At 48.7% G+C, this 27995-nt stretch overlaps 1 protein-coding gene across 1 annotated transcript; it reads left to right on the plus strand.

Annotated features, from left to right (window-relative positions):
- The first annotated feature begins 2 nt into the window (after window positions 1-2).
- Window positions 3-27995, plus strand: LOC311579350 (cytokine receptor common subunit beta-like). Its single transcript, XM_084749830.1, is given in 16 exon segments — window positions 3-141; window positions 3537-3606; window positions 12088-12339; window positions 13833-13956; window positions 16351-16541; window positions 19103-19260; window positions 19339-19507; window positions 19661-19796; window positions 19909-20066; window positions 22550-22689; window positions 23504-23663; window positions 24227-24317; window positions 24520-24577; window positions 25213-25316; window positions 25919-26901; window positions 26904-27995. Coding segments are annotated over 14 exon segments (2676 nt in total). The 5' UTR covers window positions 3-141; window positions 3537-3606; window positions 12088-12251; the 3' UTR covers window positions 27020-27995.

Here is a 27995-nt window from a genome sequence, read left to right on the forward strand (position 1 = left end):
CCAGACGGAACAGATTGGACATCACCATCCTCTGCCACCCACCCCACGCTGACATCCACTTGAGACTGAGGAGCAGAGCAGGTTTGGAGATGCCCTGTGATGCAGAGATCCTGGACGCTGCCCTCCTCGACGGCAAGCTATGTGGGTTGTGGGCTTTGTTTCCATGGTGGCTTCTTTTTTTTTTTCATTTACAATGGACATAAATGTGGTGAGTTAATTGGCAGAGATGAAAACTTCTTGGGTGTCTTTACCAAGGTGGAATACAGGGGGTTCTGCAAAAGTCCCCAGAGGATACCAGTGCCCAAATATGATAAGAAACAGTAAGGTAGAGCACTAATCTCAGAGCTCAGGTCTTAGGGGATTCAGACCTGTCACTCAACAGTGGGCTGTACTGCTCTCTCACTGTCCTGCAGACAGAAGTGTGTTGGCTAGGCCAGGAAACCAGCTAGTGAGACATTTCTGTCACATACCTACAACTGCCTGGAGCATCACAGCCACTGGGAGCTTCAGCCAAGCCATCTGCATCTGTCCTGCCCATGTTAGTGTGGTGCTATGTGTGGTTCCTGTGGCCCCCAGTGTGTTTAAACCAGTGACAACCGGAATTAGCTTGATCCTGGCAGCAAGCTTTGTGCTGCAGCAAACTGGCATTTTTACACAGTAGAAGGAGCATCTAGCCTGTGCTTTGTCTTCCCTGGTGAGCTTTGTTCTGGTCCTTAAGACTTTAAAAGCTGGTGTCCTTGATACTGAGGTGTGAGAGCCAGTGAAGAGCTGCATTGTTTGTGTGCCTGATTGGTCAAAAACATGAACAGGTGTGTGGGTGTTGTCCTGACTTTATTTGTACTGTGACAAGTACCATGACCAAAGCAACTTAGGGGAGGAAAGGGCCTGTTTCAGATCACAGCCCTTTACTGAGGGGAAGTCAGGGCGGGAACTCATGCAGAAGTGTGAACAGTGGAAGAACACTGTGTGCTGGTGGCTCGTAGGCTCACGCTTACCTAACCTCTTCCACAGTTCAAGACCCAGGGAATGCTGCCGGGCCCTCCTACATCAATTAATAGTCAAGACAGTTGGTGCACTTGCTCACACCTTGTGGAGGCAAAGGCAAGCTGACCTCTGAGTTTGAGGCCACCCAGGGCTGCCTAGTGAGCTTCTGTCTCAAGCAAAGGAACAGTCATGACAAACCCATCTGATCTGGACAGGTTCCCATTTGAGACTCCTTTCTCAGGTGACTCTAGACTGGTTAAGTCACTAGTTATAACTAACAAGACATGTGTGAATAAATGAAGACATTAAAAACACATCCCTTGTGTAAACTACGGTAGATTAGTAAGTGTAGGTTTTGCTTTAAGACAGATACTGACATTTCCAAGGCTCTAATCTGCAAGCCATAGGACACTCCACAAAAATGCACCAGGGACTTTTGATTTAATAAAGTGACCTACAGACATATTGGACGGCTTAGGCATAGCATACCTTTTGTTGTTTGTAAGGATGTCCTTCTAAATGGCCTTTTTGGCCACTAACCACTTGTGTTCGTTTTCACTTTGAGTCAAGATTCGAGATTGAGTGGGACCTGAACTTCACAGGAGAAGGGCACTTTATCTCTGCTCATTCCTTGTTAAGAAAGGAATGGCTGTCTAGAAGAGGCAGCAGGAGCATGGGGGACAAAGACTTGACAGGTCACTAGTCTGACACTGTTCCCAAAACTAGTAGGTTGCCAAGAAAGACATGTTGTCACTGGGGTACAAGTGAAGGATCAAGGGATTTCCTGTTAGCTTTACATGCTGGAGTGTCCTGTGTAGGTAGTGATAGCGGACGTGACCGTGTATGCATTGGGACTGAGTTTAAGGGCCATCTGGATGACACATTCATTTTCCTCAAACACTGAGGTATTTGGAGAAGCAGTTAGGCAACATGTGAAGAGATAGTCATTTCTCTAAATTTCAAGGCCACAAAGCATGGCAGATCCAGTTATCAGATAGAGGCCCCCTGCCTTGTGTGACTATCCCACGTGTACAACAAAAGGCTCGTGTGGGTGCCACACAATTCCTACTCCGTGCCATTTGCTGCCAGTGAACATAGCATAGCTATTACACAGGCCAAAAGGATTTACTAAGCAGTTAATTAAACACCATTGCGAACCAAGGGCGTTCCATCCACCTGCTGTCTACCCCATGGGCTGAGTCATCGCTACCAGCCCACCTGTGTTAGTCTTGACTTCTGTTTTCTATTGAATAAAGGAAAATGTGGGTTAAAACAAAACCTGTTGGAGCCGGGTGTGGTGGTGCACGCCTTTAACTCCTTTACTCAGGAGGCAGAGGCAGGCCGATCGCTGTGAGTTCAGGGCAAGCTTGGTCCACAAAGGGAGTCCAAGACAGCCAAGGCTAACACAGAGAGACCCTGTCTCAAAAATCAAGCAAACAAAAATTCAAACAAACAAACAAACAAACAACAACAACAACAAGAAGAAACAAACACCAAACCTATCAGTGTCTGAAAGTCAGGTGTCTGTACCGCTGTAGATTAAAAGTGTACGATCTGAACACAGCGATCTCCAAGGAAAGAACAGTCAGGACAGAGGACGACAGGTGGCTTTGAGCCTGTGCCTGACCCAGTTTGTTCATTCTGAGCTGATTCCTGTTCCCTTCCCAGGGGGCCCCTCTCCTTACCTCTCTGGCCTCCTGCATCTGTAGCTCTGTATTAGGACATGAGAAATGACCAGTGTGTCACTGATGCTGCCTTTTTTTTTTTAAGGCCGATGCTTCATACCTTGGATATTATACTCATTTGATTATTTATTTTTACCATATTGTATTACAATATCACTCATTTATATGGCTAAGTTTTAGTGTACCTTTAAATTTGGCCCCTAGGGATTGACTCACTGGCTTCATCATAATTTCACCAGCCTCAGAGGTACTTATTCTTCCGTTCATTCATTGATTCATTGACTTTACATCCATGCATGAGGTCCTCCTCTGGGCCATGGCTGAGCACTGGGGAAGGTCAGTGGAGGCTCACTCCCACTTTCTCTGAAGGCCAAGTTGGGGGAAGGGCACAGTGGCCAAAGCTTCCACTGCATACAGAGGGGTGTGAGCTTAGGTTTTTGACATCAGTGGTGTTCTCTCAAAACCCATCTAGATTGTAGATACTTCTAGAAAAATACCACAAGGGGTCCCAAGGCTTGAACCTGCCACCTTTAGGTGATTTGCATAAGGCCACTTGATGAAAGGTGGTGCCCTTGGGGCCCACCCCAGCTCTGCCTGGCTCTGGGGTCACACTTGCAAGGAGGTGGTTACTGCCCCCTGTGTCTGCTCCCTCCAGAGGAGTCAGGGAAGGTGCCTTGGAGGAGGCCATTCCTGGACTGTGACCAGGGGTCAGCAGGATGCAAGTTTCCCTGGCAGAAATAAATGCCGTGACTATTATCAGAAACTTAATGTCCGCAGTTCTGAGAAGCAGGCTGAGCTGCTTGTGAAAGGGACTGGCGCTTCCTCATTCTGCTCTCTGTTTCCTCCCGACGTGGCACAAATAAATAGGAAGCACCAAGGCTCAGGCACTGCTGCCTGGAGGCTCCCGAAGGAGGCTGCCTGCGCCCCCAGCGCGGAGGTAAGGGTCTGGCTCCTGCTATCGGGCTGAGGATGGGATCAAAGTAAGGGGGTGTCAGGGTCTCCAGGATGGAAAGGGACAGGAGAAGGGGCTGGAGTGACATGTTGCTCTAGAGACCTGAGGAGCTAGGACTGGCCTCTCTGGGAAGACTATGTCCCAGACTCCAAGGCAGATTTTAGGGTAGGGGACACCCAGTAGTGGACTAGCTGGGTACAAAGCCAGGGGTCCAGGAGGGTTAGGGTCAGCTCTGGGGTCTGTGAGACCCGGTTTCATCACTGGCAGTCTGGTGGCAGGGAGGGTTCCCTTGAAAGTTCTACCTGGGGGTAGATGGAGCGTTCCACCTAACTTTGCCATGTATATGTTAGTTCTGTCCCTGTCCTGAGCTTCCGGCCACGCATCTGTGGTGTAGGATGAGTGGGAGATAAAGCTCCCTCTGTCCTCAACTAGAAATGAAGGGATGAGAAAGAGAGGGAGAGGAGAGAAAATTTACCTGGGATGAAGTGTTGGGGACAGAGTCGGAGATGTAGACTCTCCTCCCACAGGAGTGAGTGGAACTTGGCATGCCCACTTGGGAAGGGGACCAGAAACATACCAGATTCTCTCTCTCTTTCTCTGTTTCTGTCTCTCTTCTCTGTCTGTCTCTCTGTCTGTCTCTGTCTGTCTGTCTGTCTGTCTGTCTGTCTGTCTGTCTCTCTCTCTCTCTCTCTCTCTCTCTCTCTCTCTCTCTCTCTCTCACATCACACTGTACTCTGAACCACTACAGATGGTTTGGGTTTGGTGCAGATATGTGTATCCTGTACCTAAGGTGCTGGCTGGTAGATGCCTCATCACATAGCAAAGGACTCGTCTTTCCTGAACAAGGACACACTCAGCCCCTCTGCTGACTGGGGTCAAAGACAATCTGACCACTGTCTCATCTCACAAACTCACCAGCTCATATGTCCGCATGCCATGTCCCACAGGTCATATAATAACTGTCGTTTGACAGAAATCTCCATGATTTTTTAACCTAAGAATTTCCTTGAGGTTCAGTCTCCCACCCCTTAGTGCCTTTGAACCTAATTTGGCAATGAAAAGGGCCCTTCACCTACTTCTCTGTGGTGCAGTGCCTGCCCTCTCCACACCTCCTTCTGAAAGGCTTTAAAAGAAGGCTCCTTCTCTGTCTGGGCACGCTGAAATGGCACTTCAGACCCTATCATGCCATCAGCTCTAACAAATCTTCTGCTGGAACCTAACATCAGCTACTGGCACCTGAGGGGTGTCAATGAGGTTACCCCATAAGGCTCCTCCTCCTTAGGTCTGTTGTTTCTGCATCCAAGCCTGGACCTCCATCCTCCTCTGCTGAGTCCCGGGGTCTTCTCTGATCTCCTGCCTGTCTGTTCCGGTATATATGTCTATGTACTAAGTCACAGCTTCCATGGGGCTCGGGTCCTTCACCCAGACCCGTTGAGTCTAGAGATATCTGTTCTCAGTCTCCATCTACTGCTAGTGGCCCAGACACACTTCAGGAACAGAACCCGGGGTCTACAAGTAAGCTTGTCTCCCCTTGCTGCCTTTCATTCAAGGCCAGCGGCTCTCACTTTGTGGGTCAGGATCATTCCTTTGGGGGTCACATATTACATATCCTGCATATCAGATACCAATATGACTATTCATAGCAGCAGCACAATTATGGTTACAAAGTAGCAACAAAATAATTGTATGGTTGGAGGTCCCCACAACATGAGGAACTTAATAGAGGGACACAGCATTAGGAACGGTGAGAGCCACTGCTCTAGACCCTCTTGACCAGATCTTGTGATGGTATCGCTCACTCTCTCCTGCCTAAGGACTGTCCTCCCAGCTGTTTTCTGTGTGACCTCTACACACTTCACCCCAGGGAAGATATCAAACCTCAAATCCTGATTTTCTCTACTGACCACAAGGCAAGTAGCCTGGAAAACAGCTCCTTTGATCTAAAACTTCCTAGACTACATCACACAGTGCAAACCAAGCAAGGGCCCTGAGATTCCTTATACTTGGCCATTCTTCCTCATCCATAACTGCCCGTCTGTGAATCTAGGACCACATTCCAAATTCTCTTTTTTTAGTTTAATTGATTTATTCAGATTACATCTCAATTGTTATCCCCTCACTTATATCCTCCCGTTCCTCCATCCTTCCTTTTTCCACACTAATCTTCTCCCCTAGGAGTATGACAGAAGGGGACCTCCACCCCCACCATATGGTTACAGCCTATCAAGTCTCATCCTGGTAGCCTGATTATCCTTTCTCTGAGTGCCACCAGGCCTCCCCACCAAGGGGAAGTGGTCAAATATGGGGCACCAGATTTCATGTCAGAGTCAGTCTCTGCTCTCCACACAACTGTAGATCTGACTAGGTATTCAATGTTTACTGCATGTATTGTCCTTGATTGGTAAGGTAGTTTGAGTAGACACCCCCTGTGTACAGATCTGCCCATCATGATATTTTTCTTGTAGGTTTGTAGGGCCCTCTGGATCCTTCTAGTTTCCCATTCTCCCATACTTCTCTCACCTAGAGTCCCAATAGGAAGTGCCCACATCTATCCCAATCTCCTGGTAAGTGAAAATTTTCATGGGACATCCCTTTTGGGCTAGTGTCCAGTTATAAGTGAGTATATACCATGTGAGTCTTTCCGGGTCTGGGTTAACTCACTCAGGATGGTCATTTCTAGTTTGATTAATTTGCTTGCAAATTTCAGGATTTCCTTGTTTTTAATAGCTGAGTAGTATTACACAGTGTAAACGTGTTACAGTTTCTTTATCCATTTTTCGACTGAGGGATATTTAGGTTGCCAGGTTCTGGCTATCATGAATAGGCTGCTATGAACATGGTTGAGCATATGTCCTTGTTGTGTGGTAGAGTATCTTTTGGGTTATTCCAAGGAGTGGAATAGCTGAGTCTTGAGATAGCCCTATTCCCACTTTTCTGAGAAAGCACCTGATTGATTTCCAAAGTGGTTGTACAAGTTTGCGCTCCCACCAGCAATGAAGGAGTGTTCCCATTTCTCTACATTCTCGCCAACATGTGCTGTCACTTGAGTTTTTGATCTTAGCCATTCTGATGGGTGTAAGAGGGAGTCTCAGAGCTGTTTTGATTTGCATTTCTCTGATGTCTAAAGAGATTGAGAAATTCTTTGTGTTTCTCAGCCATTCGATATTCCTCTGTTGAGAATGCTCTCTTTAATTTTGAGCCCCGTTTCTTTTTTTTTTTTTACTTTACTAATTTATTCTTGTTACATCTCAATGGTTATCCCATCCCTTGTATCCTCCCATTCTTCCCTTGAGCCCCGTTTCTTAATTGAATTATTTGGGTTTGGTGGTGTTTAATTTCTTGAGCTCTTTATATATTTTTTATATTAGACCTTTGACATATGTAGAGTTGGTTAAGATCTTTTCCCAGTCTGTAGGCTGTTGCTTTGTTCTGTTGATAGTGCCTTCTGCCTTACAGAAGCTTCTCAGCCTCATGAGGTCCCATTTATTAATTGTTGACCTAAAGGCCTGAGTTGTTGGAGTCCTGTTCTGGAAGTTGTCTCCTGTGCCAATGAGTTCCAGGATATTCCCCCACTTTTTCTTCTAACAGATTTAGTGTCTCTTGTTTTATGTTAAGGTCTTTAATCCACTTTGAGTTGAGTTTTGTGCATGGTGATAAATATGAGTCTATTTGCATTTTTCTACATGTAGATATCCATTTAGACCCAAACCATTTGTTGAAGATGCTATCCTTTTTTACATTGAATAGATTTGGCTTCTTTGTAAAAAATCAAGTGTCCATCTGTGTGTGGATTTATTTCTGGGTATTCAATTTGATTCCATTGGTCAACCAACCTATTGCTATGCCAGTACCAGGCAGTTTTAATTACTGTTGCTCTATAGTAGAGATTGAAATCAGGTATGGAGATTCCTCCAGAGGATCTTTTATTGTACAGGACTGTTTTAGCTGTTCTGGTTTTTTTGTTTTTCCATATGAAGTTGAGAATTGAACTTTCAATGTTTTTAAAAAATTGTGCAGGCATTTTGATAGGGATTCCATTGAATCTGTAAATTGCTTTGGTAAGATGGCCATTTTTACTATGTTAATTCTCCTGATCCATGAACAAGGGAGATCTTTCCATCTTCTGATGTCATCTTCAATCTCCTTCTTCAGAGATTTGAAGTTTTTTCAAACAAGTGTTTCACTTGCTTGGTTAAAGTTACTCCTAGATATTTTGTATTGCTTGTGGTTATCTTGAAGGGTGTAGTTTCCTAATTTCTTCCTCTGCACGATTGTCATTTGTATATAGGAAGGCCACTGATTTTTTGAGTTAATTTTGTATTCAGCCATTTTGCTGAAGATGTTCATCAGCTGTAGGAGTTCTCTGGTAGAATTTTGGGGGTCATTTATTTATACTATCATATCATCTTTGAATAGGGATAATTTGACTTCCTCCTCTCTCATTTGGATCTCCTTGATCTCCTTTTGTTGTCTTATTGCTTTAGCTAGAATTTCAAGAACTATCTTGAAGAGATATGGAGAAAGTGGGCAGCCTTGCCTGATCCCTGATTTTAGAGGAATTTCCTTGAGCATCTCTCCACTTAATTTGATATTGGCTATTGGCTTGCTGTAAATAGCAAGCCAATTATGTTTAGGTATATGCCTTGTATCCCTGATGTCTCCAAAACTTTAAATATGAATGGGTGTTGGATTTTGTCAAATGCTTTTTGTGCATCTAAGGAGATGATCATGTGGTCTCTTTTCTTTCAGTTTGTTTATATGGTGGTTTACATTGATGGATTTCCATTTGGCATCCCTGCATGCCTAGAATGAAGCCTACCTGGTCATGGTGAATGATACTTTTGATGTGTTCTTGTATTCAGTTTGCAAGTATTTTATTGAGTATTTTGCAATCTCTCGTAAGAGAGATTGGTTTGGTCTGAAATTCTCTTTGTTATGTTTAGGTATCAAAGTGACTGTGGTCTTATAGAACGAGTTGGGTAATGTTCCGTCCATTTCTATCTTTTGGAGTAGCTTGAAGAGTATTGGTATTAGCTCTTTTTTAAAGGTCTGGTAGAATTCTGTGCTGAAATCATCTGGCCCTGTGCTGTAGGGTTTTCCCTCCTTAGAGGCCCTGCCAGACCATTTGTGCATATTCAGATTCTAACTTTATTAAATCATATCTAGCTTCTTTGCACTTCACAGTGAGTAAACCTTTACTCTCACTGCTGGCAACTCTTCCCCCCACACACACAAACAATCATCAGTTTTACTTTTTGTACCAAGCTATTCATGACCCAGCACTCTATGAGAGGGCATGAGGTTGCTTGTGTTTAATGTCAAAGAAAGACCCTGGACTTGTTAAGGGTTAGAAGAATCCAGGGTCGTGGATGTTGCACAAGCCTTACTGCATTTGTGACTAGGTGTGCATTCAGAAGTGGCTGCTTTAAAACTATCCAGTCTGGTCTGGGAAATGAAACACAACGTGGATTTGAGAGGTTCTGGCTTCAGCAAATTGCACCTTATCTGAATTTACTTTTTGAGGTCACTCAGAATAGGAGGACCTCAGAAACACGGGCTTATTACCCGTGGCTTTGAATTAGTGAATGTTTATAAACAAGACAAATAACACACACACACACACACACACACACACACACACACACACACACACACACACACACAAACCCAGAGTAGCTCATTGGCATGACAGTTAAGTCAGCTCTAATCAGCACCTATTGGAAACTGTCGCCAGCATTGAGGCACAGGAGTAATGTACATAGTATCAAACTCTCTTCTCAGATAAAGAAACCGTCTCCAAAAGGTTTGAATACCTTTCCAAAGTATTGAGTACCATAAAGTTGCTATAAAACAAAACAAAAGTCAGCACAAAATTCCTTTAGTTCTCCTAATGTCACTCTCAGAGACAATGTGTCAATATTGGCTCCCATTAAAACACAGTTATTTTTTCCACACTTATAATTTTAAAAGTAAATGTGTGTGTGTGTGTGTGTGCGCGTGCGTGCATGTGCATGCAGGTGTTGGGCTCCAGCTCCCACACAGAGTGTCAAGTTCACCTCTCTTTTCATAAGACAGAATGTAAAGATTGCTCCAGGCTTACCTCTTGGCCAGCATCACACCAGCTTCAACAGTCTTTGTATTTGTCAGACACATCAGCTCTCACAGCTGTGTGGGGTTCCATTGTATATCTTGTCCAGTGTTCCTATGGTATTCTGGAGTGTTTCCTAACTTGTCCATGTCCTCATTGGTATGTATCCACCTCCATCAGCAGCTTGCCTCTGGTGTCTATTCTGTGACTCAACCTCCCATTGCCCTGATTTTTCCAGAATACCTATCTTCAGACATCTTGGCTTATTCTTAACAACAGCAGTCTGTGTTTAAACGGCTCTGACTCTGCAGTAACTAAGGGGTGAATACTCAGGGACTCAGTTTTCCCTGTCCTTGGGCTATGTCTGATTAATAAAAGTATGTCAGAGCAGGCTGCACAGGAGCAGACAAAGGGTACATCTACCACCTACGGTCAGGAAACACAACCTCTCTGGGAAGCACAGTTAGAGAGGGCGAGTCCTCAGCCAGCTCACCTGGGCTCCATCCCAGCCTGTCTCACACAGCTGTGCCATCATGCACCCACCACTCCACATCCCTATACCATTTCCTGTCTGTAAGGATTCCAACAGCTGCCTTGACCAACATGTACTGATTTCTGCAAAGCACTCTACACACTTCCTGCCTGACAGTTCGCATTAAATCCTGCTAACACGAATCCCCTGTGAGGATTTAAATGCTCTGCCCCTGTTCTTGGATGACACAACTCTGTTGTCTTCCCAGTAAATGATTACTTGTTCTCTGTGTCCTCCCAACTCTCTCATCTTGAAACCACAGGGTGCCAGAGATGAGGCGTTTGGGATGTGAGGGGTCATAGGAGCAGACCCCTCATCGTATTAGACAGCCCAGGCAGCTCCCTTAAAGCCTCCACTACACTGGTAGCAGTGAGATGTCCACAAGGAAGAGGCCTCATCTGACCTCAAACCTGCCTATGCCTTGACCTTGCTACTTTCCAGAACTTCAAAGGAATAAATGTGGTTTTTATGAACTGCCCCATCAGTGGTGTCCTGTGAGAGCAATCCTCCCAGGTTAAGACACTGGTGTGTCTTCTTTCCCCCTGCCATGTGGTCTTTTATTCAGTGACTCTGGGAGTTTTATGGAAGGCAGGAGGCTGAGCTGCAAGATTCTTTCATCCCTCTTTGTCTCAGAATCCTTTGGCTACTTTTAAATGTAGACAGCTCAAGGGCGCTGGCAGCAATGGTTTAATGTGATTTGTAATTAACCTCACGTTTGGGGAGTGGTATGAGATAGAGGCTTGGGGTTTGTGTGTGTGCTGTTATTCAATCATCTTAGCATTTTCAAATGGAACAGGCTGTCATTTTACACCGTTTGCTGGTTCTTCTTCCATTTATATAGGACACCTGGAGTAAAATAACACTTGTTCCAGTCAAGGTGTGCAAGACTAGATAGGTAGATGATTGGTAGGTAAGAGATAGGTAATGATGGGTGGATAGATAGATAGATAGATAGATAGATAGACAGACTAACAGACAGACAGACAGAAAGATAGGTAGATAGATAGATAGATAGATAGATAGATAGATAGATAGATAGACAGACAGACTGACAGACAGACAGACAGACTGACAGACAGAGAGATAGACGATACATGAATGAAGAGACAGATAGATATGGATACATGACACAGCCCCATGGGTAGACAGAAGGATGAATAGACAGATGTGCACATATGAAGATGGAAGGACGGGCAGGTAGACGGATGATGTATAGATAAATAGAGAGATGCATGCATTGATTGATAGATGAAAGATGGACACATAAGTGTGTGCACCATGTGCATCATGACTGAAGTTTCCAATGGCCTTGTAGGAGAAGGGGCCACAGCAACTGTTCTGTGCCTCTGGTACTTCCCAGGTGAACTTAATGAAAAGGAGGAAATCCCCAGGCTTTGGAGAAAAGGAAACTGGGAAGCAGAGGGGCCTGTGGGAAAACTGATGGTAAATGAAGCAGAGGTGGGGAGAGCACCAGGTTCTGCGTGTGCGAGAGAACAAGGGAGGATAGGTGTGTGCAGAGAGAAATAAGAGAGAGATCACACATGGGTGCACCCCCACTCACCCCGCCCCCCAGCCATCAAAGGTGTGGGTTTCACTCCTCTGTGGGGCCTGCTTCAAGTTAAGCACCAGCCTTGCTCTCCTCTCAGGGCCCTGCTTTGTGGTCTGAGAAGGGAACTGCTGCTTCAGAGGCCCTCAGCCCCATCTCTCCATGGTCATGCTTTAGGCCAATGAGGCTTCAGGGAAGGGAACAGTCCAGGGCACCACACATCAGGGCCTCTTATTTAGGTCCTGGCCATGTGACATCAGCAGTGTCCTGGGCAGCTCTCAGCGTTCATGTCATTTGCAGCCTCAGAGGATGCAGTCTGAATGGAGACCCATGAGACATGTGACATGAGTGTGGTCCTAGCCCCTGCCAAACAGCAATGTGGAACCGCAGGACAATGAAGACACCACCGTGCCCATAGCTACAGCCTACCTGTGCAGCTGCCTAAAGTCAGACCTAAAGTCAGAATGGACCAGCAGATGGCACTGACCTGGGGGCTGCTCTTCATGGCCCTGATGGATCCCTGCTGGGGACACGGTGTGACAGAGGCTCAAGGTAAGTCTGAAGACCCCTTTCCCTTTTCACCCATCATTTTAGTGTTGAGTCTGGTAGGAGCCATACCCACCATATCCCCAGGGGCTCCCAGAACACCAGCAGCTCTGGCCAATGTATCCACCTCTGTCTTTCCTGCATCTTCTTTTTTTTTTTTTAAATATTTATTTATTTATTTATTTATTTATTTATTTATTTATTACGTATACCGTGCTCTGCCTGCACATACACCTGCAGCCCAGAAGAGGGCCTCAGATCACATTATAGATGGTTGTGAGCCACCATGTGGTTGCTGGGAATTGAACTCAGGACCTCGAGAAGAGCAGTCAGTGCTCTTAACCTTTGAGCCATCTCTCCAGCCCCTCCTGTATCTTCTTTTTCTCCTCAGGGTTCCCCTGGGTCCCTCTCTTCCATGTTCCCCATGTTCCCGCTCACCCTTGCTTGTCCCTGGAACATGCAGCCCAATGGTGTCCCTCTCTGCCCATACTGCTCAATGTAACCCCCAAAGCCCCAACCTCCAGTGGACCAGGATCTTCTCTGCTCCTCATCCAGGCAGGCCACCTACTCCTCTAAAGTTTTCCAGGTCGGCTAACATTTGCTTCTAGGAGCTCTGGCCTAAAGACTTTTCCCCACTATTGCTCTAGCTCTCTCCTCTACTCAGAGGCCCTATGGTATACTCTCGAGTTTCTATGGCCAGATGACTGTCCTGGGTGCCCCTGGACTTCCTCCATGACAATGTGGGAGTCACATTCATTTTAGAAATCCCAGGTTTAGAGGCCAAAACTCTGTGTGTCAGGACCCTGGAAAGGGATATGCCAGCTACACCTCAGGCCCTGCTGTGCCTGTCCTACCAAGTGACACCTCAGAGAATGTGGAGGGGGGCGCTCTGAGCAGTACCCTTAGACCATGAGGACCTGTGCAGCACCGGACATGCTGTCACAGCTGAAAATCTACTAGACTTTCATGTTCCTGACAGAAAAGGATCATCCCCAACCTGGTCCTCAATACAGCCCCACTAGGCTCTGAACCTGGTCATCTGGGCTTCATCAGAAAGGTGGAGAACCCTCCCAGGGCTGGTGGTGCTTAAAAAAGCTGTGGGACCCAGACCTTCCTGATACCCGCCTTAAATCCCATCAGTCAGGGAACAGAGGTAGGAGTTTCATTGGTGTGTGTGTGTGTGTGTGTGTGTGTGTGTGTGTGTGTGTGTATCAAGATATATATATATCAGGAGAGGGAGAGAAAGAGAGAGAGAGAGAGAGAGAGAGAGAGAGAGAGAGACAGAGACAGAGACAGAGACAGAGAGACAGAGACAGAGAGACAGAGAGACAGAGAGAGCGCTCCTGGTCTACAGAGAAAGTTATAGGCAGCCAGAGAGACAGAGATACATAGAAAAACCCTGTCTCAAAAAAAAAAAAGTTGTGGTACAGGAAAGACAGGGGAGACACCTGGAGGGGAGAGGGTGACCCTCCTGCTTCTCCTCTGCTTCTCCTTGCCAGAAATTGTCCCTCTGCAGACTCTGCAATGCTTCAATGACTACACCAGCCGCATCATCTGCAGCTGGGCCAACACAAAGGATGCCCAGGGACTCGTTAACGTGACCCTCTATCACCAGCAAAACTCGTGAGTGCCACTAAGCCCATTGGTATTGCAGCACAAGGACCTTCCTGCCACCAGCACCCTTCCCACACCTGTGTTGTCAATGATATGCTGCCATCATCTCCTGTCACCTTGTATATGTGCTGCTCCACTGTCCCAACACCTGCAGAGCTGTAGCACAAGGCCTCTCCTGTCCTGAGCATCCTGCATCTCCCTAGCCTCTGCTGCTCACTGATTCCCATGTCTAAGGAGCTGCTGGCTTCTTGGTCCCTCGTGTCTTTCCAGTATTTCTTGTCTGAACATGCTTCCTCTGGATTTGGCTATCTCCAAGGGAATCCAACTGCACCTGTCACTACTCATATAATATGGTCAGGCCTGAACCCTCTTCTATCAAGCCACCCAGGATGGCTTCCTTGTAACTCTCCTTGACTTGTCTCCTGGTCACCACACTCACTGGGGTCCCTGGGGTCCCTGACAGCTCTTTCTGGTCTATTTTCTTTCCTTTTCTCTCCTGTCCACTGGAGAGGGTGAGATCTCTGAACGCGGCCCGGGCTTCCTATCCAGACAAAGTCTTTCGAGAGCTCATGGGCAGGGTCCCTCAGCCGAGGATAATCCACTCCAGCCCAGACTTTCCTGCCTGCCCCACGAGTACTTCTCCATGTTTTTATTTATGTAATCCTTTTCTCTGACTCCAAATTCTGTAAACTAAATTCTGCTCTTGCTCTGAGGACTGTCCTGCTTCCATCTCCAAGTCTCACTTTGTTAATAGGGAAGAAATGGCAGCTTGACTCAATGACTGAAGGAGATGGTTCTAAATGTCTTCTTCCTCCTTCCTGGCTTCTTGTGAATGTTACAAAGCTTATCTCCAAATGAGATGCAAGTCCTGCCAACTCGGACACCATCTCCCTCTAAATTACTTACAATCACCAGGATGGCACCATCACCAGAATCCTTCAAATCCTCCGCCAAACAAGCCCGCACCCCTTCCTTCACTCACAGGTCTCTACAAGCTGGCTAATAACAAACACACAATGAAACCTACTTTCCTTGTGACCAGACCCCATACTATTTTGCTTGCAGCATGAAAGCAGATGCTCAGGGACAAGTTGTCAGGGCCAGGGGAAGGACTGACTAACAAATGTAAAAACTGAGGAAGATTCCAGAGACCACCTGTGGTGATGTCACAAGTGTAGGATTTCAATAGGTATTTGGGTCTCAGGCAAGCTTTGAGGCAGTTACCTAGCCATCAAAACTTTCAGAGTGATCTGGGGTTTGGATACAATGTTGTGATTGTGTGAAGGTTGGTGCCTGTCCCGGGTGCTGCACTAGTAAGGAGAAAAGACTAATCCAAAAGTTTTATGAGGAGGTCTCTTTAGTTTCTTTGCTCAGGAATAGCTAACAAGTTGCAGTTGAAGATACAGAAAAAGTGCATTCTTTGCTAAAGACTGACCTTGACCTGTTTATGTGGCCCTGGTCAGAGATTCTGCATCCAGCAAGGCTGTAGATCAAGAATAATAAACTGCTCAGTGCTGTGGCAGACAAAGTTAGTGATTTTTAAAGACAACTAAAAGCCTTTGAAGCTAGGGGCTTCTTAGGCTCCCCTCTGGTGGCAGTCAGATTTCTTGGGAGTGTTTGCAGAGCAGGCTCATTAACTAGATAGCCCCTCACTGCACACACTCTGCACTCTGTGCATTCCAGTCGTAGGCCTGGTGGCAGCCCCAGGGGCTTTGCACTTGCTGCAATCAGCCTGCTCCGGAATCTGCCTGCTTTGCTCCCAAGTCCTTGGAGATTCTGAGCATATCTCACATGTAGAGAGTGAATCTATCTGTATTCCACTCCTCATTCTTGCATTTTCCTTCTATTCAAGATTTTCTCATGATATATGTTACTTAGTGGTTTAGTGTGTGCCTGTTACCATCAGGATCCTCATGGCATGGGCACATACGTGTGCATGTGTGTCCCTCTGTGTGTGTTATGTATGTGCATTTATCTGTGTTGTATATGTGTGTGTATCTGTGTTGTGTATGTGTGTACATGTGTGTCTCTCTGTCTGTGTGTATTTGTGCATCTCTATGTGTGTGTATGTCTCTCTGTCTGTGTGCCTGTGTATTTGTGTGTCTCTATGTGTGTGTATGTCTCTCTGTCTGTGTGCCTGTGGATTTGTGTGTATGTCTGTCTGTGTGTACATGCATGTGTGTGTACATGTGTGTTGTGTATGTGTGTATATGTGTGTGTCTGTCTGTGTCTGTGTGTTTGTGGATATGTGTGCATGTCCGTATGTGTGTGTATCAGTGCATGTGTGTGTCTATGTGTGTGCGTGTGTATGTGTGTGTATGTGTGTGTATGTTGTTAACTGTCAGACACTGACCGTGGATAAAAACAGGTGTGTAGTAGGACCTAATAAATATTTGCTGACAGGAAACAAGAGCCAGTGTCCTGTGACACCAGTGAGGACCTACGATGGTCAGAGTGCCCGCCACCCCACCGCTGTGCGCCAAGAAGATGTGTCATTCCCCACACAGATTTTCAAGTCGCCCATAATGACATCCACTCATTCCAACCAGATCGGGACCTGGGCATCCAGCTCTTGGTTCCATTGGCCCAGCATGGTGAGGAGCTGGGGTGCTGCCTATGCAGTGTGTGCAAGAGTGGGTGGAGCGAGGATCTCCCAGGTGTAGGGACCCAGTCCTGGGGTTGGAGCAGATGTGAGGTGAGGCCGCTGCCCAAGGCTCCTCCTGTCCTGGCTGCTTGTGCCACCTGCCAAGCCCCAAAGCTCCCCTCCAGGAGGAGCCATGCCTATGACTCCTGCAGGACTCTCCAGGTGACAGAGCTCTGGTCTCTGTTGTTTTGCTTTATGGCTGCAACACTTGCCAATCATTGAGGCTCCAAGACTGACAGAGGTTCCCTGCAAAGTACCAGTATGGAGCAGGGATAGCCATGCTTCCAACCCAGAGCCAGGCTGCTCAACACCCTTCTTCGACCCGACCCGAGGGGTGCGCAGCAGTCCCACAGGGCCCATTGTTACAACATGCTCCTAGGTGCAGCCAATGCTCACCTGGGAGATTTCCTTAAGGACTACAGTAGACATCTCACCAAGACGTCAGATTAACAGAGAAAATGAGGTTTGCTTTGTCATTCTAAGCCTGGGCATGTGTCATGCTTCTAGGGGGGACACCATGGATGATGCTTGGCCTCCAACAATGCTTTGTTGAGTGCTCTTATCAACTGGCCACCCTTGGTGTCTGAGAGAGTCTCTCATCTTGGGTACTTAGAGCTGCAGGCTGAAGGGTTGGCTGCCATGTGTAGGGGATAGAAGGCAAAGGGTGTTAGCAATCAAGAAGAGCTTCCCAGAGGGAAGGAAGAAAGGGAGGAAGTAGCTTTGTAGCCACGCCCTTGCTTTGGGTGGAGCACAGAGCCAGAAGCAATTCTTGGCCAGAAAAGCACACTTGCAAAGGCTGGTTACAGGGCTGGGGCTGGAGAGAATGGGGCATTCTGGGAAACCCAGGGATGTTCATTGTATCCGAAAAGCAGCACGGTCCAATGCCTTAAAAACGGCAGGGAAAATAGGAGACACAGGCAACTCTGTCTCAAGCCTTGAACTAAGGAAGGGGAACAGGGAGAAGTTAAACTTACCCTTGTGTGACAAGACAGGGATGGGAGTTACAACGAGCTGTGACAAGACGAGAAGAGGGGCCAGGGGTTCTGTCTGGGGACAGGAGTCTAAGAAAATCATCCAAGGAGATGATGTTTCTGTTGTGCAATGTCACTCAGTGGTAGGCACCTGCACTGTGGGGAGGGTGGGCAGCAGGGGAGGGAGCCAACTGCCTCACAGTGCCCTCTGCTGGGAAGAAGGCCTCAGTGCACAGTAAGGTAGGAGGAGGCCCCATTGAGTTGAGTAGCCAGGCCACAGAAGGCAGAATTGCTTCTCTCACCTAAAGTCCCAATAGGATGTCCTCTCCTCTGTCCCACTTTCCTGATAAGTGAAGACTTTCATGGGACATGACCCTTGGCTAGTGTCCAGATATAAGTGAATATATACCATTTGAGTCTTTCTGCTTCTGGGTTAATTCACTCATTATGATCATTTCTAGCTCAATCCATTTGCCCATAAATTTCAGAAATTCCTTTTAAAAAATAGCTGAGTAGTATTCCATAGTGTAAATGTACCACAGTTTCTTTATCCATTCTCCTACTGAGGAACACTTAGGCTGTTTCCATGTTCTGGCTATTATGAATAAGGCCGCTGTGAACATGGTTGAGCATATGTTCCTGTTATGTGCTGGTGCTTCTTCTGGGTATATTCCAAGGCGGGGAGGAATAGCTGGGTCTTGAGGAAGCCCTATTCCCAGATTTCTGAGATAGCACCAGATAGATTTCCAAAGTAGTTGTACTAGTTTGCATTCCCACCAGCAATGAAGGAGTGTTCCTCTTTCTCCACATCCTCGCCAGCCTGTGGTGTCACTTGAATTTTTTGATCTTAGCCATTCTTATGGGTGTAAGAGAAGCACTGGAGAATGGGGAAATAGAAGGATCCAGGGGGTCCTAGAAACCTACAAGAAGACCATTATGACAGGCAGATTCGGGCCCAGTGGTCCTGCTCAAACTATGGCACCAGCCAAGGACTATACGTGCAGTAAACATCGAACCCTGACCCAGATCTAGCCAATGGACAGGACATTCTCTACAGTTGAGTGGAGAATGGGGACTGATTTTCACACGATCTCTGGGGCCCCATATTTAACCACGTCCCCTTGATGGGGAGACCTGGTGGCACACAGAGGAAGGAAAGCAGGCTACCAAGAAGAGACTTGATACCCTATGAGCATATACAGGGGGAGAAGGTCCCCCTCAGTCACAGTCATAAAGGAGGGAGTAGGGGGAAAGCTGGAGGGAGGGAAGAATGGGAGGATACAAGGAATGGGATAACAATTGGATGTAATATGAATGAATTAATAAAAAGGAAAAAAAAAAGAAGGCAGAATTGCTGTCACATCTGCAGTTTGCAGGTTCAGGGCCTGAAGCCACAGAGGAAAGGCCCTTCAGGCCCTTGTTAATGATCATGAGCTGATGGTGTCAGCACTGAACCTGGGCCCAAGTGTTGCCCAGAGAGCCAGGCTCTCAGCTCCACCTGTGTTCAGCCCTCAAAGCCACTCAGCTCCCTCTCTTGCAGTGCAGCCACCACCTCCCAAGGACATTAGCATCAGCCCCTCTGGGGACCATTTCCTGCTGGTGTGGAGAGTGCCCATTGGGGATGCCCAGGTTCCCTGGCTGTCAGAAGAGGACATACAGTTTGAGGTGGCTTACAGGCGGCTTCAGGACTCCTGGGAGGTAGGACCCTGAGCCATCTGCACCCAACCTTGGGGGATGACCTACCAGACCTCTCCTTCAACTCCCCTGTCTCCACAGGATGCCCCCAGCCTCCACACCAGCAACTCTTGGGTCATTCTAGAGCCAAAGCTGCTCCTACCTGGCAACATCTATGTGGCCCGTGTGTGCACTTGGCTTTCCCCGGGCTCAGGCTTGTCTGGAAGGCCCAGCAGATGGAGCTCAGAGGTGCAGTGGGACTCCCAGGCAGGTAATGGTACCTGACAAAAGTGCCCCTCTTAGGAGCACAGACGGTGAAGACAGTCTAGACCTGATGCTCCAGCTTCTACCTTACCTTGTCCTCAGCACCTCCCACCAGCCCTGTGTTCTCAGTTTTCCATCTAGGCCACTCTGTCTCCCACAGGGGACAAGGCTAAGCCTCAGAACCTACAGTGCTTCTTCGATGGGATCCAGACCCTCAGCTGCTCCTGGGAGGTGTGGACCCAGATGACTGGCTCTGTTTCCTTTGGGCTCTTCTACAGCTCAGGCTCTGCCTCTCAGTGAGTATCCCCTGTCCATCCTGCCCTGCTTCTCTTCTTCTTATCCCCAGGGTTGTCCCTCTCATGTGACCCTCCCCTTGGCCCTGCTCTCAGCTCAACTATACTTCCCCAGGGAGAAGGAATGTTCCCCGGTGGTGAAGGAGCCACAGGCCAGCCTCTGGACCCGGTACCACTGCAGCCTGACCGTGCCCGATCCCAGTGAATGCAGCCAGTACACAGTCTCTGTTAAGCCACAGAAACAAGAGAAGGTCATAGAGAGCTATAGCCACAGTGAGTTTGTCCTACTTCTATATGACTTCCCAGCACTATAGGGGTCCGTTGTGTCACCCCAATACACACAGGGACTTCTTTGTCATCATTGTGTTTGACACTTTCAAAGGTTTGCAGACCAGTGGCTCACAGAGATGAAATGACTATTCTTGGGTTAGGAGTAGGGTGAGAGCAATTGATGAATAGTCATGAGTTCGAATCCCTGCACCCACATAAAAAACTGAGCATGCTCAGCCAGGTGTGGTGGCCCATGCCTTTAATCCCAGCACTTGGGAGGCAGAGGCAGGTGGATCACTGTGAGTTCGAGGCCAGCCAGGTCTACAAAGTGAGTCCAGGACAGCTAGGGTTGTTACAGAGAGAAACTCTGTCTCTTAAAAAAAAAAATGATCATGCTCATATGTATCTGGCAGGAGCCAGGAGGATGGTTGGGGCTCTCTGACTACTAACCTGGATCTAGGTTCAGTGAGAGAACATATTTTAAGGGAATAAGACACCGAGAAAGGACAGGGGACATCCTCCTCTGGCTTTTGCTTGCCTTTGTACAGGCACGCACACCCATATGAAGGCAGATACAAGAGAGAGAGGGAGAAACAGAGACAGAGAGGTAGAGAGAGACAGAAAGATGGAAGGAAAGGTTATTCTAATATGCTTCTACTGTCTTCAAGGAGACAGGGACATCAGAGCCAGCTTATAATTCACACTGTGCTGCAGCTCACACTGTCACCTCTCTAGAGTCTCACTTGAAACCTGCTCCATCCTTCCCTTCCTCTTTCTCTCATCTACACACCAGTCCCTCCCCTGGACCACCAGCCTTCTATAACCATCCCATCCTGCTGTGATGCCAGCCTTCTCCCTCAGCTCATGTTCTCACTTCTCAAATTCTGATCTTTGTTTTACTGTCATGCCAGGCAAGGTCTGTGTGCCAGCAGATGGCTGCCTTAGAGATCCATGTCCCAGCTTCCTGGCCCAGGGCAAGGAGCCTGATACCAAGGAGTCTTTCCAAGTAGTCAGGAATGCAAGTCATCTTCGGTAGTCAGTCTCTTTGTTGCCTGAGTTCACATCTAGCATTTTCTGCGTGGGGTCTTCCCTCCAGGAAAGGATTCCTCTGACTCAGGAGACCTCTCCATGTGTCATAATCATCCACATTATTTTTGTAAAAGCTCTTTGAAGTCATAAGTTGTGAATCTTTTGTTTTGATGGAGACATAGAAGGCCACGGAGAGCTAGAAGGCCGCAGTGACTGAATAACTTGCTTTACGTTGCCCACCTTGCTTAGAATGTGAACCAGGAACACATGAGGAAGCCTGAATCCCTGCCCATGTCTCAGCTTGTGTCTGCTGGACAAGTGGGCAGGGCTGTCAGAACAGTCTTTGACTTTCAGCTTGGCCACAGTGTGTTGTGGAGAGGGTCCCCAGTGTGTGCCTATTGCAGCCTTGTGTGAGGGGCAGGCTTGCCGGCACATCCTGGCTTAAGGCAACTCCCAGGGTTACCAAAGCAGCAGAAGGGAGTGGTGACATAGGACACTGGAAACACAAGCTCTACAAAGTCCAGTCTTTATCTTCTGGGGGAAGTTAGAGCACCTCACAGGGGAAGGGAGAGAATGGAGTGATGGAGTTCCCAAAAAGTGGGTGTGTTGGCCAGAGCCTGGAACAATCTGTGGGCCTAGATAGAAAGCCAAGTTGGCTTTTCTTTTTTAATCTATCACAAGCCTTGGGCCACCTCATCACCTAGGCTTATCTCACAAGTTCCCACAGGAACCAGCTTGGGATAACGCTGTGATTCTGTATTGTTGGGTGTCTTAGTTCATTTGTTGCTGTTGTAACATCATGAGCAAGGCAACTCATAGAAGAGAGTTGACTTTGGGATTATGGTTTCAAAGGGTTAGAGTTTATGATCAGAGCAGCAGTACAAGACATCAGGGGCAGGAAGCTGGAGAAGCAGCTGAAAGCTCACATCTTTTTGTTTGGTTGATTGGTTGGTTGGTTGGTTTTTAAAGATAGTTTCTCTGAGTAGTCCTGGCTGTCCCGAAACTTGCTTTGTAGACCAAGATGGCCTGAAACTCATGTCAATCTGCCTGCCTCTTCCTCCTGAATGCCAGGACTAAAGGTGTGTGGCACCATGCTCAAATCTTGACCCACAAACCAGATGCAGACTACACACACACAAAGAAACAAAACACACACACACACACACACACACACACACACACACACTCACACACACTTGCTAGTGACATGCCTCCTCCAAAAAGGCCACACTTTCTAATCCTTCCCAAACAGTTCCACCAAGTAGGCACCAACTATTCAAACATATGAGCCTATGTGACCTTTCTCTTTCAAACCAGCGGAGTTCAAAGGAGTCAAAGTACCTGGCGGTTAGGGATGTTGGTCCTGGGAGGAGAGTGCCTGTGACTGGCTTGGATAATAGGGACCATTCTGCTGGTGGGAGAACATCATGACACCCCCTAAAATTATTCTCCTCTAGTCCAAATGAATCCTCCAACTCTCAACGTGACCAAGAATGGAGATAGCTACAACCTGCATTGGGAAAGTGAGAAAATACGTGGTAATAAGAATGGGTACATATTCCATGTCCACTACAAGAAGAAAGAAGATAGCTGGGAGGTGAGGTCCAGGACCAGGGGGAAGTTATAGACAGGGAGAAAAGGAGAGACAGGACACCCTGGAGAGGTCTGCCTGCCAGAAGCCTGACCCCCACCCCCCATTCTTAGGATACACAGGGTCAACAGATGACAGTCCCATTTCTTGATGAAGGATTCAGGCCTTTAGAAATGACATGAGATGGTCCAATGGCCAGTGCTGCCCTTGAGCTGAGGGGCAGACTACTGTCAGAGTGGGGTAGCAGAGGTACCTGGAATAAAATTTTCATAGCTCACCAAGGTCTGGTGTATTTCCTCCCAGGAACCAGAGCTGACCCCATGGTGTAGCTGCTGAGTGCCAAGCTGAGGGCAGGCCCTGACCAGCTCACATCCCATATGCAGAGGCCTGGCACCTAGATGCAGACCCTAGGGCACCACAGAGCCCAAAGCAGGACCATTTGACCAAAATTCTGACTCCAGAGGGGAAATGGGGAAACTGAGGCCTGAGAGTGGGTCAGCGGAGAGTCAGGAGACGATCAGTCCTGACCCCTGACTCCTGGCCTAGGACCCAGCAAACTAGCATGATGTTCCTGGATCAGACAGAATTTAGGCCAAGGCAGCAACCAGACAAACTGGGAGTCTGGGCTTTGGCCTGGGTGTAGCTGTCAGTTCTGGAAGAGGTGGCATCTGGGGAGACCACAATGGTTAGATACAGAGGCTCTGTACTGGGGTCCTAAAATGGACTAGAGAATCAGTGGGTCTAGATGTGGCTTCAAGGAGGGCAGCCTGAGCCCCTGAACCTGGCTAGTGGCTCAGCTTCAGCACATCTGCCCCTGCAGGACAGCAAAGGAGAGAATATAGCGCAAAGCTATAACATGTTCCTGCCTCTGCTGACATCTGCCACCACATATGAGGCCAGAGTGAGGGTCAAACCCAATGGTATCTACAATGGGACCTGGAGTGAGTGGAGTGAAGAGTGCATCTGGACCACTGACTGGGGTATGTCTCTTGGCCACCACCATGTTCCTGGAACAGCCACACTGCACACACTGGACACACACTGTGCAAGGCAAGGGCTGGAGAAGTTAAGAGGACATGGGGATAGGGGCCAGGTACAGGATGGCATAAAGCACCCCACATAGTCAGCCTTGTGGAAGGGAGAAGACTCAGGGTAACAGCCAGTCAGGTAGAAGGGGGGCTGGGATGATGGACTGGGGAGGTGGGAAGGGGACCTAGGTAAGGAGGGCTAGTGTGTTGCCAGGGGGACCCTCTTCTGGCCCACCTTCCCATCTCCCTGACACTCCCTGGATCAGGAGGTCATGCTCTTTTTGCTGCCTCCTTCAAGAAGATTCCCCAGTTGCCAAGCTCTACCAGTCTCCCCTGGCTACTTGCTGCTGCTTAGGGCAGAACTCCCCCATGTTGAGAACTGGGTTTAGACCCAGGGGTTCTTCCCAGGTATCTGCCCTTGCACCCCTCAGAAGTCCTATGGGACAGTAGCCTCCTTCCTTAACCTCCATCCTGTGCCTCCAACCTAATTCTCCTTCTCCTTCTTGTTGAACAAGTGATGTCCACCCTGGGGATAGTTCTCATCTTGGTCTTCCTCATCCCCATCTTGCTCCTGGTCCTCTACGTTGGTTGTGTCTATTGGTACAGGTAAGTACAGTCTGTGGACAGAGGCAAGGGAAAAGCGGGCTGCCGGGTCACAGGGATGACACAGCTTGGCACACTATGTTCCCACCCTGCCACTCTTCCCATGGCTTCAGTGTTCCCTCTCCATATAGCAATGGAGTAGCTGGTCCTGAGGTCTCTGGAACCTCTCCTACATGCATCCCCTCACCTTCCTGCTGTCTTCCAGGCTATACGGGAAGTGGAAAGAGAAAATCCCCAACCCAAGCAAGAGCCTCATATTCCAGGTAGGAAGGCAAGACCTGCTGCTGGCTCCCTGTCCCATTGCTGTCACAGTGAGGAGAGCTGGGAGACTGGGGTAGCAGGAGGTGGCTTTCTATGACTCCTTGGGTACCCTAAGAAGCAGGAATCTCTGTCTGAAGCCACAGACAAAGCTAAGAGCATTCCCCTGTGCAGGATGGCCAAGGAGAGGTCACCACTTTGGGGGGTGGCATAGCCAGGAGGCTGAGGGACTCCAGGACAGGAATTGGGCCTAGCACAAGATGCCTCTGAGCTGGTGGGAGAGCTGGCTGCAGCAAGAGTGTCTCCAGAGGGTCAGGCCTTGAGACAATAAAGAAGGTCAAGACCAGAAGGCTATGGCTGTCTGCTCTTCCTGAGACAAAGGCTATGGATAGATAGCTGTGTCATGGGAGAAGAAGCTGTGGGGAACAGTGGGGCTTGCTCCCCTCATGAGGTTGACAGCTTAGGGGAGTCACTGCCTCTTGGATGCCTCTGTTTCCTGGCATCAGAGGCCCCACCATGGGGGCACTGTGACCCATGTACGAAGCTCATGGAAGATGCCAAAGGCACACGCTGTCCTCTGCTATCTCCTTCTTGCTGAGGTGCCACCTTCACAGGCACAAACATGTCCTTCCCCTTCTAGGATGGGGGTAAGCGACTCTGGCTTCCCGGCAGTATGGCAGCCTTAGCCACTAAGAATGCTCTTCCCCAAGGACCACAGAGCAACCTTCTCACTGAGCTGCAAGGGTGAGTGGTCGGGATCTGACCCTTGGGGAGCCTGAGGTCGGGAACTTTTCCACTGTGCACATTAGGGCAGCCTGTGAGTCTCTGATGAGATTATAGGAGATGATGCTCACTGTAGCTGGTCGTACTTCAAGTAGAGCATCGTCCTGACTCTCAAATTAGAGTGGGACAGAGTGGGACCAGAGGCAGCATCCTGGAGTAGGAAACCTCTGCTCTGCAGGCTACCTAGGGAAGCCCTGTGCTGTAAAAGCCTCACTGCAATGGTCACTGAATGTGATTACCTGCAGGACTTGGTAGGAAGAGCTAAGCCCATCTGTGGGGAAGTCAGTAGCCGTGTATGGGACCCAGGCAAGTGTGAACCTGACCCTAAAGGTAGTGGACGGCAAGGGGCAGAGAATGGTTAAAGGCAAGATGGTGGTGTGAAGTGACCCCTGGGTAACTGATCCCTTGGGACACTAGGCACACACCCATGTAATTCGCAGTGCCCCATGCCCCAGTGCTCACTGTGAGTTCTGGAGGAAGTCAGGACTCCCAGAGAGCCTCACCTGTTTGGGGTATACACTAAGTATCTGGGTTCCACGTCTCTGCCTCCATTGTCCCCACAGGGTGTCATATACACATTTGGAGGAAAATGAAGTGTCACCTCTCACCATAGAGGACCCTGACATTGTCCGAGATCCACCATCTGGGCCTGACACAACCCCAGCTGCCTCATCTGCACCCATGGAACAGCTGTCAGATGATCAAGTCGACCCACCAACTCCTTCTGGCAGACCCGAAAAGCAGATATCCTTTGACGTCAATGGACCCTACCTGGGGTCTCCCCAATCCCACTCTTTGCCTGATCTCCCAGGCCAGCTGGTTTCCCCTCAGATGAGTGAGAACCTGAAGCCAGCACTTCCAAGCTCACTGGAGTACCTGTGTCTGCCCCCTGGAGGACAAGTGCAGCTGGTCCCACTGTCTCAGGCAATGGGGCAAGGCCAGGCTGTGGCTGTGGAGTGTGGGTCCAGCCTGAAGAACACAGGGAACCCATCAATGGAACAGAGGGATGGCCCTGCATTTGAACTGAGGGTGGAGGAATGGGAGCCAAAGGACAGTCCAATGACCCCACCCATGAGCTCTGGGGCACATGAGCATACTCTGGTGGCCTCTGAATACGTCATCCGTGCAGATCTGGTGCTCACTCTGCCCACAGGGCCCCTATCTACCTCCCTGGGTTCCTCTCTAGGGTTCCCCTCAGATCAAAGGCCCAGTCTCTGTCTCAAGCTGACCGGGGTCCCTCCTGGATGCCCAGCTCTGGGGTCACCAGAGGTTGAGGACTATGTGGAGCTCCCTCCAAGCATGATGCAGCCCTCCAAGTCCTCTCCGGGCAATCCTGTCCCTCCTATGCCACACAGTCCCACAGTGAGCCCAGGGGAGCCCAGGGAGGCAGTAACCCCAGCATCCCCACAGCCTGAAGGCCTCCTTGTTCTTCAGCAGGTGGGGGACTACTGCTTTCTCCCTGGCCCCCTCTCACCACGCAGTAAACCATCTTCTCCGGGCCTGTGCCCTGAGATTGGGGACCCAGCCCAGAACTTGCCTGCCCAAAAGCCCCATGCCAGCCCTTGCCCCAGGTGCCAGCCATTCAGTTTTTCAAGTCCCTGAAGCATCAGGATTATCTGTCACTTCCCCCTTGGGACAGCAGCCAGCCTGGGAAGGTATGCTGAGTCCACCCCCTCCCAAGCTCACCAGGAGCCCTGCACATCAGCCTGAGGACCTCAACCTGAGCATCTCAGAGAACCCTTGCTGGAAGCACATTTGTCCTTGTTCTCAGCCCTGACACTCAGCAATACAGGACCAGAGCTCTCTGTCCCTGCTTCCTTCCCTCCCTTCTTTCCTTCCCCTTCCTCTTCCTCCCTTCCTCTCCTTTCTCCTCCCCCTCTCTCCTTTTTTTCTCCTTTCTTCCTTTCCCACTTCTGCTTCCCCTCCCCCCTCTGCAGTTTCCAAGCTTCTGTAGTATCTTCCTTCTTTTCCCTCTGACTTGCTGACTTGCTGGAGTGGGGGATGAAGCCAGAAAGCCCTCTGAGGATCAGATCTGCATGGTCTGTCTAAGGTTTAAGAACTGATGCTGCTTGTCTTCCTCCTCCCCCAGGTACCAAACAGTGCAGTTCCAGCTCAGTTGGGCACCATGGCGATCAGACTTTGAAAATAGACAGGCTCAGGTCACTACAAGAATAGACAATGTCCACTATGGCAGTCTGAAGCTCCAGGGGAGCCCTGTGGGTCCTTGCTGAGGGGACTGAGGACCCTCATTACAGAGAGAAGACACTGGGGTAGGCAAAGTTGGCTGGTGGCCTCGGTTATAACCAAGCTGGAGGGGTGAGAAGCAATGGGGAAGGCTAGGTGGCTAGAGCTCATGGTGGCAACTGCAGAAAGGCCAGGGGGTGGATCCCTAAAGGGCAAGAATGCAGCGATGACACAGGCAGCACATCCAGGGGCTTAGTGTAGATATCCTAGCTGCCCTCTCTCCAGAATACCTGGGTGCCTGCAGCTCCCACTGGCCTCAGGTGAGGGCCTGCTGTGGGCTTGCAGTCCTAGGAAATCTCTGCCTTCTTGGCAGTCTGGCACGATGGCATTACATCATTCATTCTCACTTGCACTGTTCACTCATGCTTTTGTGTCTTGAGTATCGGCTTTTTTGTT

The sequence above is a fragment of the Acomys minous genome, assembly GCF_964271855.1.
Source record: "Acomys minous genome assembly, chromosome: 12".
NCBI classification, from domain to species: Eukaryota; Metazoa; Chordata; class Mammalia; order Rodentia; family Muridae; genus Acomys; species Acomys minous.